This window comes from Gasterosteus aculeatus, chromosome 1, assembly GCF_964276395.1.
Source record: "Gasterosteus aculeatus chromosome 1, fGasAcu3.hap1.1, whole genome shotgun sequence".
Taxonomy (NCBI): Eukaryota; Metazoa; Chordata; class Actinopteri; order Perciformes; family Gasterosteidae; genus Gasterosteus; species Gasterosteus aculeatus.
The window spans coordinates 2,975,212-2,988,846 of record NC_135688.1 but is presented as its reverse complement, the minus strand read 5'-3'; the positions used below and the strand labels follow the sequence as shown (position 1 = coordinate 2,988,846).

At 46.3% G+C, this 13,635-nt stretch overlaps 3 protein-coding genes across 6 annotated transcripts in view; 1 reads left to right on the top strand and 2 right to left on the bottom strand.

Moving 5' to 3' along the window:
* The window catches only part of LOC120816454 (bifunctional polynucleotide phosphatase/kinase), a 5,612-nt gene extending 869 nt beyond the window's left edge, over positions 1-4,743 (bottom strand). Inside the window, exons 1-14 of the mRNA XM_040172065.2 lie at positions 4,418-4,743; positions 3,760-3,806; positions 3,286-3,564; positions 2,576-2,884; positions 2,296-2,375; positions 2,154-2,211; positions 1,945-2,052; positions 1,795-1,866; positions 1,526-1,574; positions 1,217-1,287; positions 880-972; positions 678-774; positions 534-595; positions 191-300 (exon numbers count right to left, since the gene is read on the bottom strand). Of these exons, the coding sequence (XP_040027999.2) occupies positions 191-300; positions 534-595; positions 678-774; positions 880-972; positions 1,217-1,287; positions 1,526-1,574; positions 1,795-1,866; positions 1,945-2,052; positions 2,154-2,211; positions 2,296-2,375; positions 2,576-2,884; positions 3,286-3,564; positions 3,760-3,806; positions 4,418-4,538 (1,556 nt within the window). The 5' untranslated portion in view covers positions 4,539-4,743. The remainder of the gene's footprint in view (positions 1-190; positions 301-533; positions 596-677; positions 775-879; positions 973-1,216; positions 1,288-1,525; positions 1,575-1,794; positions 1,867-1,944; positions 2,053-2,153; positions 2,212-2,295; positions 2,376-2,575; positions 2,885-3,285; positions 3,565-3,759; positions 3,807-4,417) is intronic.
* Positions 1-11,200, top strand: part of LOC144382977 (TRPM8 channel-associated factor homolog) — an 11,781-nt gene extending 581 nt beyond the window's left edge. The window contains exons 1-13 of one of the 3 annotated variants that reach the window (XM_078107472.1): positions 1,189-1,324; positions 5,247-5,317; positions 5,518-6,176; positions 6,884-7,100; positions 7,302-7,593; positions 7,891-8,192; positions 8,308-8,482; positions 8,690-8,784; positions 9,027-9,237; positions 9,425-9,661; positions 9,857-10,080; positions 10,226-10,339; positions 10,804-11,200. In XM_078107472.1, coding sequence (XP_077963598.1) covers positions 1,315-1,324; positions 5,247-5,317; positions 5,518-6,176; positions 6,884-7,100; positions 7,302-7,593; positions 7,891-8,192; positions 8,308-8,482; positions 8,690-8,784; positions 9,027-9,237; positions 9,425-9,661; positions 9,857-10,080; positions 10,226-10,339; positions 10,804-11,046 — 2,850 coding nt within the window. In that variant the 5' untranslated portion in view covers positions 1,189-1,314 and the 3' untranslated portion in view covers positions 11,047-11,200. Of the gene's footprint in view, positions 1-1,188; positions 1,325-4,876; positions 5,318-5,517; positions 6,177-6,883; positions 7,101-7,301; positions 7,594-7,890; positions 8,193-8,307; positions 8,483-8,689; positions 8,785-9,026; positions 9,238-9,424; positions 9,662-9,856; positions 10,081-10,225; positions 10,340-10,803 lie in introns of those variants that run through there. The other 2 variants (XM_078107470.1, XM_078107471.1) reach the window with 2 other exon arrangements.
* On the bottom strand, positions 10,694-13,635 carry LOC144410930 (bifunctional polynucleotide phosphatase/kinase-like). 2 transcript variants are annotated; one of them, XM_078107476.1, is made up of 6 exons: positions 13,385-13,635; positions 12,789-12,868; positions 12,647-12,704; positions 12,438-12,545; positions 12,288-12,359; positions 10,694-11,660 (listed from the first exon to the last, which is right to left on the bottom strand). In XM_078107476.1, exons 4-6 carry the CDS (start codon positions 12,522-12,524, stop codon positions 11,436-11,438), a joined length of 384 nt encoding a protein of 127 aa, XP_077963602.1. In that variant the 5' UTR covers positions 12,525-12,545; positions 12,647-12,704; positions 12,789-12,868; positions 13,385-13,635; the 3' UTR covers positions 10,694-11,435. The 2 variants fall into 2 exon arrangements, with proteins under 2 accessions (XP_077963602.1, XP_077963603.1); XM_078107477.1 differs by lacking the exons at positions 12,789-12,868; positions 13,385-13,635 and having other exon boundaries at positions 12,438-12,666.

Genomic DNA, 13,635 nt, shown 5'->3' with positions numbered 1-13,635 from the left:
AAACACAACAAGAGTACACAAAGTATTCCCTAAAGACACACATGTATTGATTTAAGAAGTGAACATGCGTTTTCGTTCCAGTTGCATAAAAAAAAAGAAAACACTGCAGCAATTTCTTTTGATGACAGTTGACTCTTAAACAGTGTGACAACAGTGAAATCACTAAACGCAGGAACACAAACTGCTTTACCGTTTGCGAGACTCTGCGTCCGGGTTCGTGTTGTCCACGGCGACGCTGCGGCCTTCTTTCACGGCGCGCTCACATGCTGAAACGCAGCTCTGCCACGAGCCGAGTGTGTCCTGATGCGGGAAAAATGGCAATGTCAGGTGGGTCTCGATGTGTCGGGAACTTTAAGAAAAAGGCCCCCGGCAATAACAATAACTATCTTTGTATGTGTTTCTCATCATTGTTACAATACTACTATTCAAAGCAGTTGCACATTGTGTGTGTCAAAAAGAAAAAGCTGAGTAGCAACAGTCGAAATCCTGAAGCCAAAATGTTCTGCGTGCGTTTATGATTAAAATCCACTCACCCTGTTGACGTACACGTAGCCTTTGGGAATGACGTGCGTGTGGAAGAAGGTGGATTTACCAGCTGCGCAGAAGGAAACAAGGTTAGCGTGGTGTCGGAGGGACGAGGGAACAGACGAGCGGACGAACCGTCCTTCATCTCTTACATGCAGGGTAACCCACGGCAACCAGGACCTCGGTGCTGCTGGAGGTGAGCGAGGCCGACGGGGGGTCGTACTGCCTGCAGGCGGAGTCGAGCTTCCTCTAGAAGTTTAGATAAAGAAAAAGATTCACGTTGTTTTGTTTTTTTTACACAATATGGAAAAAAAAGGAAAGATAAAGCAGAGAAGGGACGCTCGTGGTTCTCACGGGGTCAAAGTGAGGCAGGCTGTAGGGGGCGCTCTTCCAGCCCAGGAAGTACTCCTCTGGGGTGTGGAACTGTAGTCCAATGTTCAGAGCAAACTGGAAAAAAGGAAAGAAAGAAAGGAAGCAAAGTTTTGTGCATCTTTTTTTCCATTAAAGTGTCATTTAGAAACATGAATTCACCTGCTGCCTCTCAATGACATTTACGACACACACACACACACACCACGAGTCACAGCAGAGGGGAGGGGCATTAAGCGTTGTTGGAAACACCGTATCAGTCTGTCTGTAAACACGGGGTGTTTGTCGCCAAGGCAACACCCACTAACGGACGTGGTCTTACCAGTCTGTCACTGCAGGAGAAATCCTTCTTCTTTCTTCCTGGAGCCCAGTTTTCCGGCCTGCCGGCAGCATCTGTGCACAGAGGTGGAGTGTGTGTTCATGTTTCTGTGTGAGTGTGTACTTCTCAAATTTTTATTACGCATTAGTAAGAGGATTATGTTTGTTGCATATCTGCACTTTGAAGAGTTAGTTTTAGGTTTTCATAGATTTCAGGTAGTTAGTTTTGGGGTTTAGGGTCACAGGACTGAGCTAAAAGTCTCCATATCAGACCACTGAGGCGCACGGGGACTTCACGCCCAAACTCGCTCACCTCCGACATAGAAAGTCTGCGTCTTGTCAATGGTCACGCCATCATTCGCCTGAGCAGCAAAGACACACCCGATGACACAGTTAATACTACTAGAATATACAGTGTGTTGTCAGACACACAAAGAACTAAATGCCGGCTCTCATGACTCAGCTGAATTAGCGTGAACGGATCTTTGCTTTTGTTCGATCTGTCACTGAGCAAATGCTGTGTCGGGTGTGTGGCTCTTCAATAACACGGGTGTGTGTTTATGCGCCTCCACCGACATTCACCTTCTCACACAAGTGATCCCACATTCCCGTCACCGGTTTCCGGTAGATTCCCGGACTGGTTGACACGAACACCTGAGATGGAAAGAAAACTGTTCTGTTTTGAAAAGTAATCAGGAGAAAAGATGAGAGCTGAACCACAACACCACAAACCTGCACCGGCAGCTGCAGCTTGGCCAGGATCTCCTCCACTTTGGACCTGAAGACCTCCGGCTTCAGTTTGCCTCTGGCGATGCCCATCTGGTTGGTGAAGAACACCACCTGCAGGAGAGAAAGGGTAGACCAGGAAGCCGGGCCTCACGCTGCACACGTTTTCATCCCCTAGAAATCAGCGGGAGCCGCTGCCTTTGGCTCGTCCTCACCTTGTATCCTCTCTTGAGCAAGCTGGCCAGTCTGGGCTGAATCTCGTGGTACAGAATCCTGTCAGTGGAGCACAAAGGCAGATGAGTACCGCGAAAGACCGGAGAGGGACAAAGCATTCGGAAAGGGAAGGAGCAGACGTACTTCCAGTCATCGGGCGCAGTGGGGAAGACTTTCCCGGACTTGGTGGTGATGATGCAGCCGTCAATGTCGAAGCCAGCGATCTGGGGGACAAGAGGAAAGAACAAGTGTTCCGGCTTTCACGCGTCAGCACTTTAAATGTGTTAATGTGAAAAACCACAACGAGTAAATGTAGAACTTTACGAGCCGGAAAGGAAATTATCGTGCAAGTTAATAACTGAAGTTCGCCAACAGCAGCACTGAGCTGAAACCTCCACAACGGGGCAAATGAAGCCGCTCCCACCTTCTCGCTCGCTCTGACGCCGGCGGCCGTGTAAAGCATCAGACCGCCGACCTGCTGCCAGCTGCCCCTCAGACACGCGTTCGAGGAGGAGGAGGAGGAGAAGGATGAAGGTCGGGGGCCGTTGCTCCTCTCTGTCAAAGACTCCTCCGCCAGCTTCTGCAGCTGCTTCAACTTTTCCTCCGCCATTCTCTCCTCTTCCTCCTCCTCCTCCTCCTCTTGCTTCATTCGTCCACCTGTGGCTCCGTCGTCCAGCCTTTGACGCTTCACCTCAGGGTGTCCTCTCTCCGGACTCAGCTGTCTTTTAGATGACTTAAGGGGAAAAAGACGCAAATTCATACGATTTAAAAATGTTTGTCTTCGACTTCTCTTCATAATTATTACTTCTTTTTTTTTTAACATTACAGGAATAAGCAAATGCGATACATGACATAATACACTAAGGCAAAGTCACAACAACAAGGATTCACCCTCAAACTCGATCACAACACGGTTTACTTTTAAATAGTATTGCATCAAACTTCTAAACTTTAAACCTTTTTAGATGGATTGAGCAAAATAATCAAGTTTGCGTACATCTAAAAAAGGGACAAACTCAATCTATCAGAGTTTTATGAAGATTTCTCTGTAGGAACAAGAGGCGCTGTTTTTTTGTCATTGGGCCACATTGTGCCTTAATGGGTGTCACCACAATAACCGTACACATGTGATACCTTCATGGGAGAGGTGGGGAAGAAATCCTTTAAACTGCGCTTGGGAACCCGACTGGACTGCGGCTCTTTTTCTTTGCCGTCTCTGCCTCTTGTCGTCTTATCGGCGGCTTTGAGGCCTTTCCGAGCGCCGCCGGAGGCCGCTCCGTTTGATTTGGGGCCGTAGTGCAGTTTGAACGGGTGGCTCTGGTTAACCAGGAAGAGGGTGCCTCCATGGGTGAGTTTACCGGACTGGCTGCGGCTCAGCTTCTCACCGTCCAGGAAACTGGGATTGGGACCCAGCTGTAGGAAGAAAAGAAAAAGCGGCATGGACATTGTTCTGATTCCTTCATGCATGCACGGTCCAGAGGGTGTTACATAACCAGCGCGCTGCCAAATATCAACGTCCTTCTTTTGCCGGGTGTGTCTGGTCTCCACAGGGAGACTGAGTCATAATACGGGGGCCGCTGAGCCGGGCTCCCTTGTTTGTCTTCATACCTGAGTCACAACAACATCCTGGTCTGCATAGCGAGCCACCACCTTCACTGAAAGACACAACGAGACACAATGGCCGTCACGGATACTCACAGACACCTGCTCACAGTTTCATATTTGAGCCGCTTTCTGGTATTTTAGAGACTAGATAACTAATCAAGAGCATTAATGAATGAATAATGAAGATGAATTACAGCTCTATATTAATTACAAAATGTTTGTTAATTACAGTATTTTATCTTTTTCTATTTTAAGCACAGCAAATCACTGAATCGCTGACTATTGTTCCATTATTAACTACTCAAATCCCCAAAACACAGCTCTAAATTGCTTAGTGGTCCGACCAGACTAAGCATTTATTTTTATTTATCAATTATTAAAATATGTAAGAAATGTTAAAACATTAGAAATGTTTTATATAGATAAACTCACTATAATATCAGAGTGTAATTCTTTAACTCTAAAGGATGCAAGATATTTTACGAAACGCCTTAGATGTTATTTGATTCTTCTGTGACTTAATAATCACACAACTCTTTATGCCAAAACAAACAGTTGACTCGGTCCTCGCGAGCTTTTGCTGTATTTTTCGCACTAATACAAATGATGCATTTCTGCAGAACCCCCTCACCCCCTCCCTCCCTCCCTCCCTCACCCTCACCCTGGTGCCGGGAACATTGCTTGTCGGCGACTCCGGTGTCCGGACCCCGGCCCAGAATCACCGCTCGTCCGTCCTCCAGAGGGACCCGAACCCCGGACGGGCCGAGCAGCGCGCACGACATCTTTGGCTCTTATGGTGTTTTTGGGAACCCGAACGAATAACGCAGGAATAAGACAACGTTACTTTTCACGCACGAAGGAGTCCCGTTTATGTTACGAGCGTGAAACGTTCCTACTGATGGCCACAACTTCTTTGTGACTCATTTGGTCGGCAAGTGCAATAAACCGGAAAAGCCCCCATTTTGTGTTGCACCCGCGGTCCACCAGAAGAAAATAGGCTCGTTTGGAAACTGTACTGTAGTTAAAAGGTTCCGCTCGTGAGAAAACCACATCCACGTTGTAACGTACATTTTATTTAATTAATTTCGGGTTTTTTTTATAAATAAAAATGCTGTTTCTTGATTGATGCGCAGTGGAGTGAAGTTAACCAGCCTGAAGCCTCAGCGACCATTTATAACTTGTCACTGACTTTGTTACTATAGAAACTTTTTTTGTTTAGATTTATACTTTGGTTTGTTTGACTTAGATGCAACACTTACAGTCTTTAAGATGTGTTTGTACCGCCAGTATATCGTGTCCTCCTCTAAACATGGAAAAATGTTGACTACCCAACAGGTTGAGCAGGTATCACATCCAGGGTGTAGTCACACACTTAACGCCATTGATGTTGGAACCTGGGCTTCAGTCACTGGAGTCCCTCCTCCTTTTGTTGTTGTCCGCGGACTACTCATCGCTCTTCTCACTCTCGTTTCACTCCTCTCTTCTGTCAGATAGTCCTTGGTGGATTACCTGTGTGGGAAACTGTTCTATAATACAAGCAGAAGGACAACTTGACTTTCAGGTAAAACCCTTAAATACCTGTTGCTTTAATTTGTTGTTTGGTTGTAATGAAAACGGTGTAAACTCTCAGGCTCCTGTGGTGTCAATTTTGAGGAAACTGAATATTTTTGCTCACTGAGCCAGCCAGCAGCGACCAAGTGTTTCAACATTTGTTTAACTGCAATCACCTCAAATCAGCTTTGACTTCACACTCCTCTACAGCGTCTTTGTCCGATCTTCAACCAGACCATGGAAAATACACATGAAGCGGACTATATGTCCCTGATGAGAGGCTTGAGGGAGCTGGACCTCCGTGGCCCCTGTGTTCCCAGTGACCTGGTGCTGACTGGAGACCACGCTTTTCCTCTAGCGATGAACAGCAAAGGCCAGGTCCTGATGGCGGCCTCTCTGTACGGCCGCGGCAGGGTCGTGGTCCTGGGTCATGAGGGCTACCTGACGGCCTTTCCCGCTCTGGTAGAGAACGCTGTGACCTGGCTGAGAGGAGAAGGGTCCGACAACGTGTCCGTGGGGATCCACAAACAGATCAAGGGAGTCGCCGATAACCTCAGTAAATCCAGCTTCCAAGTCTCAGTTGTCGGGGCCTTCAGTGAGAACCGGGAGGTCGGCGTGTACGTGACGGACGCCTACAGCGTCGAAGCAGACGGGAAGGAGCTGGTGGCTTTTCTGAAAGCTGGAGGAGGAGTGCTGATAGCGGGGCAAGCGTGGCACTGGGCTAAAGCGCACCCAAAGGAGAACACGCTGCTCCAGTTTGAAGGGAATAAGGTGTGTGGTGTGGCAGGGATCTACTTCTCCCACCATCCGGGTCAAACAGAGTGCCTGCCCGTCTACCCACAGATCCCGGCCTCCTGGATGGCTATAGTGTGAGTGCACACTTTTAACCTGCAATCCACGATTTATGGTCGTAATATTAAACATATGCTAATATTGTTTTATTTTGCAAGTGTTAGGCTGCATAGACCAGGTTAGATCCACGCCATGTTTCTCCTGTACTACCTATACTAATATTAATATACAGTATCCGTCAAAGATTTGGACACATCTAATTAATCAATTCAATATGAAAGTGGGTCCAAACTTTTGACTTTTACTGCATATATATATTAGTAATATTAATGCATCACATTCGGTTCTTTCTACTTTTATCTATTTGAGTCTCTTTGAGACATAAAATAAGTAAAAGAGTTCTTGCCAGCTTGTCTTGCTATGGCGTGAATTACCGTAAACATTGTATTGTTCAGTTGTCAAGTCTGATATGTAGATTGAACATTTAGATCTACATTTAACATTTACATTTAACATTTAGATTTAACATTTAGATTTAGATTTAACATTTACATTTAACATTTAGATTTACATTTAACATTTACATTTAAACATTTAGATATAACATTTACATTTAACATTTATATTTAACATTTACATTTAACATTTAGATTTACATTTAACATTTAGATATAGCATTTAAATTTAACATTTATATTTAATATTTACATTTAACGTTTAGATTAACATTTACATTTAACATTTAGATTTACATTTAACGTTTACTTTCCTCTTTGAAATGCAGAATCGGAAAGGATTTTGAGGATGACTTGGAGTTCTTACTCCAGGGGGTTTCAGACTTCGACCTCCAAGGTAATATTACAGCTTCTGAGATTCTGGTTCACGGCCCGCTGGCCTTCCCCATCGGGACCACAGAGGGTGGACAAGCGTTCCTGGCAGGAAGCTACTACGGGCAGGGACGAGTCATTGTGGTCACACATGAAGCCATCCTGGGCCGAGAGGTAGAGATTAGACTTGTTTAATGTGCAATGTTTGCGTTCGTAAGTTAAATACTAAGATAATAATCAAGTAGGCCACGTGTTTCAGAGTCTTTTTATAATGATTTGTTTTGCAGTTACATATTAACGTGCAGTGGGATGTTTCTAAATAGTTGTGAGTTGTCTGTTGACCTGCCTGTCTTGTAATAACTTCCTTCATCGCAGACAATGGCTCCATTCTGGAAAAATGCTCTTCATTGGCTGGATGAAGGTCGGCAGGGAGTCGTTGGTGTCAAGCCAGATGTCCCCATCGATGTTCTCAGCAAGTCAGGGTTGCAGTGTGAGAAGACCAACTTCAGGGACGACCTGAGTGTATTTGTGTGTAAAGCGTACAGCGATGATCTCAAGGAGAAAATCCAAAACTTTGTGGCAGAGGGAGGAGGCCTGCTGGTCGGTGGACACGCCTGGTGGTGGGCACAGTCGCACCCCGGACAAAACGAAGTAACGGATTTCCCAGGTACGAGTCGTACCATAACCCACTCAGCTCATCCCACGAAACACCTACATAATGCATGCTCAGCAAAAATGACTCGTATCAGGGACATCCCTTCACGATGCCTTTCACATTTGCAGTCATAAACACATGGTGTACAGGAATAAGTGATGGGATATATTATATGTCAGGTGTTAGAAAAGATAAACCAGAGACCATGAGGCTCAAGATCAATCAGAGAGCTGAGGAATCGCCAGGTCATGTAAGGGCAAAAGTGTTTAGACTTAAAAGTCATATCCGGTTTGCTTGAACGTCTTCCAGGGAACACGATGCTGAACGTGATGGGCTTGAGCATCCTGGGGAAAACCGTCGGTGGTGGTTCATACAAGGCCCCCGAGCCGAGCCAGGCCATCAAAGATTCCTACCACTTCCGCCACCTCCTGCGCCGCTTCGCCGGCCACGTGTCTCATGGCGGGGAGCTCAGCAAGCACGAGGAGGAGAACCTCCAGAGGCTGGGCTCAGACTGCGTCACCTACCTGCGCATGAAAGCTCACGACTGCCCCTCCTACAAACAGGTGCTGTCCACCCTCACTGAGATCATGAAGATGTCAAGCATGCCTCAGGTCAGTGGGCAAAAACACCACGAGAACTTTGTTAAATGGTTCCGATAGAGCAGCGCAAAGCTGACGTCCAGCCAGATGTGTCCCGACAACTTCTTTTGGTCATTTGTCTTTCCAGGCGTCTGACCACTGTCCCGTGAACAGTCCCAAAGACCACCTCCTCCTCAGTGTGGGCACAGAGGTGTACAAGGTTTGCCCGGATCCCGATGCCCTGCTGCCCTACCTCATGAAGGATAACCCCTTGATGCCGGTCGTCTACAACCACAGAGTCAAGATCAACGTCAACACGACAGGTTGGACCTGAGGACAAACTCGAAAACTGTTTATCACTGTTTATAACGTTTTTAAGTTATTTCCTCTTTCACGCCGACGTTACCACGGTTACACTACTTCCCTTGAGGGGAACATGTCACACTCACCATCGGCAACCTGTCGGTGCGGCTTGACCGCATGCCACACCACAATCCTGTTAAGTTTGTGTGTGTGCGCGTGTTTTCCAGGAGGACATGAGTGGATCAGTACAGGGGTCTACCTCTCACCCGGTATGAAGACCTACGTTGCCATTCCAGCAGAGATTGTCAACAAAGATTGGAAGGTACTCTTCACAAATAAAGAATTGTGTACGTGTTAATATTGTGCCCCACTAGTGGAGGTCCAGCCCTCTCCTTGCACAGCCATTGTCCCTGTCCAGTGAGTGAAATGCCCAGCAACAATGAGGGAGGAGGATGTGGGGGGGTACTCATGTACACGAGCACACATGTTCAAACCCGACACACAGACCTTGCTCTCCTGGTCCAAGAAGGCGAGAGACAATCAGTAACACACGTTCCTCCTCAGATCCAGATCGGCTGTCAGACGGACCGCCTGACGGAAGGAGTATTGAAGAGAGCGCCATGTGTTCACGAGCATTTCCCCGTAACCTCTGAGATGATGCAGGTGTGGAACCTGTGGGGGGGGCTAATGTACCTGGTGGTTCCACCCAAAACCAAGGTGGAGGGGTTAGAAGTCATCGTGCAGATGGCCGTACCTGCGCCTTACTATAAATCCGGTGAGTCTGTGGTGGGAGACACTGGTATTCGTCTTCGGATGTGTAAATCCTCATGGGGGGTAAATGGTCGACGTGTGGGGATTATGGTTAACAATGCTGGGACAAGTGAATTGTATTCAGTTTACCAGGTTTCCATTGAATTGCGTAATTTCTCAGGTTTCTAAACACGTCTGTTTCTTCCTTTCAGGCGTGACCACAGCTGCCGAATGGTCGCTGCTGCGCTCAGCCCCCTCGCCTTGGGCAGAGCTGGAGTTTGAAAACATCATCCTCACGGTGCCATCGGAGGTCGTCCGGAGCCTGGACCGCCCCGATGAGTTGGCGGCCCTTTGGGATGAGATCATGAGGGCCATCGCCGACCTGGCGGCCATACCGCACAAATTTCCTCGCAAGGAACGCTTTGTAGCAGACGTGCAGATTTCCCATGGTTAGTTGTATTTGGCCCTGATACTCTTTTTTCTGTTTTTGCTTTATCCTGGTTAAAATCACAAGCTTGCATCCACTTGCAGTACGATTTACTGTATATTACTGTAAATGAAACAGTAATACACAGTACTACAATGTTTCTATGCCATAAATATGCCTCCTTAAAGATCCGTTGCTATGACGCTGTTTTTTCCAGGTTGGATGCATGCTGGTTATCCCGTCATGGCGCACAAGGCCTCAGCAACAGAGCTGGTCGACGCTGACCACATGAGGACCAAAGGCATGTGGGGGCCTATCCATGAACTGGGGCACAACCAACAGAGAGGCTGCTGGGAGTTTGCACCACACACCACGGAGTGCACGTGCAACCTGTGGTCGGTGTACGTGCATGAAGAGGTGCTGGGCATCAACAGGGAAAAGGTGGAGTCATTGTATATGTATTGTGACATATTTTTATGCCAATAGATGTCACTAAAGACGCTCGCTTTTGTTTGAGAAAAGGGTTTAGCTCTTCATTTGTATGACATCGTTTATCAATCATATGATTTCCCCTTGTTCAATGCAGGCTCATCCAGCTATGACTTTGGAAAATCAGAAAAAACGAGCGGCGGACTACGTGGAGGGTGGCAGGGACCTCGGCAGCTGGTCAATGTGGGTGGCCCTGGGCACGTACATGCAGGTGAGAGATTATTGTACAAAACCCCCCTGAAAAATCTATGATAATAATCAGAAAGATAATGATATGAAATAAGGGAAGGGAGAAACCTGTGTTTGCCACATACTGTATCTTGTTTTATGCAAAATTCCCAAGAAAAATAGAAAAAATTGGAAACCATTAGCAAAATAGAAATATTCAAAAATAATTAAAAAAATGTAAAAACATATTCAAAACATAATACAGATATATTCTGGAAAACAATTCTAAAATATATAGCCACATCTTAGTTTTCTGAAATTCCGAGAAAAACAAAAAAAAGTTGAGGAAACCAGAAAGTATAAATTGTGCTGATGAAGTCAGGTCAATGTCTTGATGCTAAATCGACTCAACTTTAATGCTCATTACACACACAAAACTAAAATGCTGGATGGAAAAATGAAGACAACAATGCAGGTTTCCCTCAACCTCTGACTCCTTCTGTGCAGCTCCAGGAAAGGTTTGGCTGGGATGCCTTTAAGAAGGTGTTTGCTGCCTACCACCTGATGACCACCTTTCCTAATGACAACGAGGGAAAGATGAACCTGTACGCTGAGACCTTCTCCCAGGCTGTGGGGATGAACCTGTCTGCGTTCTTCAAGGCCTGGGGCTGGCCCATACAAACAGCCACTGAGGAGAAGCTCTCCGTGCTGCCTCCATGGAGTGACCACCCCATGGTCCAGTATGACTGAGCTTCTGCTGATTCTAAATGCAGATCGGCGGGTTCAACCAAAGTTATTGCATTCAATATATCTAGTGGGTTAGCTCCTCTTTCGATCATGTATGTGTTCTGCATCTTTACATGCATTTTGTTCCATTTGCATGAATTAAAAAACACTGCATCAATTTGTTTTGATTGTGACACGTAATGACAAAAGTCACTAAATACACACAAACTGCTAAACTACCGTTTGGGAGACTCTGCGTCCGGGTTCGTGTTGTCCACGGCGATGCTGCAGCCTTTTTTCAGGGCGCGCTCACATGCTGAAACGCAGCTCAAAAACAAAACCTGTGTAGCAACAGTCAAATCCTCTTGTACGTGAAGCCAAATGTTCTGCATGCGTTTAGAATTCAAATCCACTCACCCTGTTAACGTACACGTAGCCTTTGGAGGCTTTGCGGAGTCGAGCTTCCTCTTGAAGTTAAAGATAAAGAAAAAAAAGATTAAAATCTTAAGAAAAAGCAGAGCAGGGACGTCCATAGATCTCACAGGGTCAGAGTGAGGCAGGCTGTAGGGGGCGCTCTTCCAGCCCAGGAAGTACTCCTCTGGGGTGTGGAACTGTAGTCCAATGAGCAAGAAAGCAAACTGCAAAAAAAGAAAGAAAGAAAGAAAAGTTTTGTGCATTTTTTTCCATTAAAGTGTCATTTAGAAACATGGATTAATCTGCGGCCTCTCAATGTAATTTAAGACAACACACACACCACGAGTCACAGCAGAGGGGAGGGGAGGGGCATTAAGCGTCTTTGGAAATACCATATCAGTCAGTCTGTAGTGTCGCCAAGGCAACACCCACTAATCTTTCCTCCTGGAGACCAGTTTTCCGGCAGCATTGTTGGGGGTTATGTTTGTTGCATATCTGCACTTTGAAGAGTTAGTTTTAGGTTTTCATAGATTTCCGGTAGTTAGTTTTGGGGTTTATGGTCACAGGACTGAGCTAAAAGTCTCCATATCAGACCACTGAGGCGCACAGGGAGTTCTTCCTCCGCTCACCTCCGACATAGAAACACACACCCGAGGACAAAGTTAATACTACTAGAATATACAGTGTGTTGTCAGACACACAAAGAACTAAATGCCGGCTCTCATGACTCAGCTGAATTAGCGTGAACGGATCTTTGCTTTTGTTCTATCTGTCACTGTGCAAATGCTGTGTAGGGTGTGTGGCTCTTCAATAACACGGGTGTGTGTTTATGCGCCTCCACCGACATTCACCTTCTCACACAAGTGATCCCACATTCCCGTCACCGGTTTCCGGTAGATTTCCGGACTGGTTGACACGAACACCTGAGATGGAAAGAAAACTGTTCTGTTTTGAAAAGTAATCAGGAGATAAGATGAGAGCTGAACCACAACACCACAAACCTGCACCGGCAGCTGCAGCTTGGCCAGGATCTCCTCCACTTTGGACCTGAAGACCTCCGGCTTCAGTTTGCCTTTGGCGATGCCCATCTGGTTGGTGAAGAACACCACCTGCAGGAGAGAAAGGGTAGACCAGGAAGCCGGGCCTCACGCTGCACACGTTTTCATCCCCTAGAAATCAGCGAGAGCCGCTGCCTTTGGCTCGTCCTCACCTTGTATCCTCTCTTGAGCAAGCTGGCCAGTCTGGGCTGAATCTCGTGGTACAGAATCCTGTCAGTGGAGCACAAAGGCAGATGAGTACCACGAAAGACCGGAGAGGGACAAAGCATTCGGAAAGGGAAGGAGCCGACGTACTTCCAGTCATCGGGCGCGGTGGGGAAGACTTTCCCAGACTTGGTGGTGATGATGCAGCCGTCAATGTCGAAGCCAGCGATCTGGAGGACAAGAGGAAAGAACAAGTGTTCCGGCTTTCACACACGAGACTACGCAGCACTTTAAATGCATTAATGTGAAAGTGAAAAACTACAACGAGTAAATGTTGAACTTTACGAGCCGGGAACGCAATTATTGTGCAAGTTTGATGAAAGATAACTAAACAAAAAGTTAAAGCAAACATGAACAATAGAGTAATTGTACTTTACCAGTGTATAAAAAGCAACACAGACACCAATGCAAAATAGAACAGGTTTTGAACTAAGATAAATGTAATAGAATATGTTACAACATTAGAAAAAGAACACATTAAAACAAAATCAGTTCAGCATTTCTTGAATTACTCTCTTTTTTTTTACCAAAGATATTCATGGAAGAAATGTTTTATATGGATCCGCTCACTATCATATGAGTTAGAGTATAATTATTTAATATTTTATGAAACCCCTAAGATGTTATTTGATTCCTCGCCCTCGACTAGTTTGCATCACCCTCGGTGACTTAATAATCCCCCTTACAATTCTTTATGCCAAAACAAACAACTGTTGACTTGCTCCTCACGAGCTTCTGCTGTACTTTGTATCAGTGTGAAAAGTACAGCAGAAGCTCGAGCATTGCTGCGTCGCAGCAGAAGCCGCCCTCGCCGCGGTGCCTGGAACGCTGCCTGTCGGCGACTCCGGTGTCCGTGTCCCGGAATCCCCGCTGGTGACTTATTTGGTCATTAGGTGCAATAAACCGCAATAAACCGGAAAAGCACCCACGGTCCATC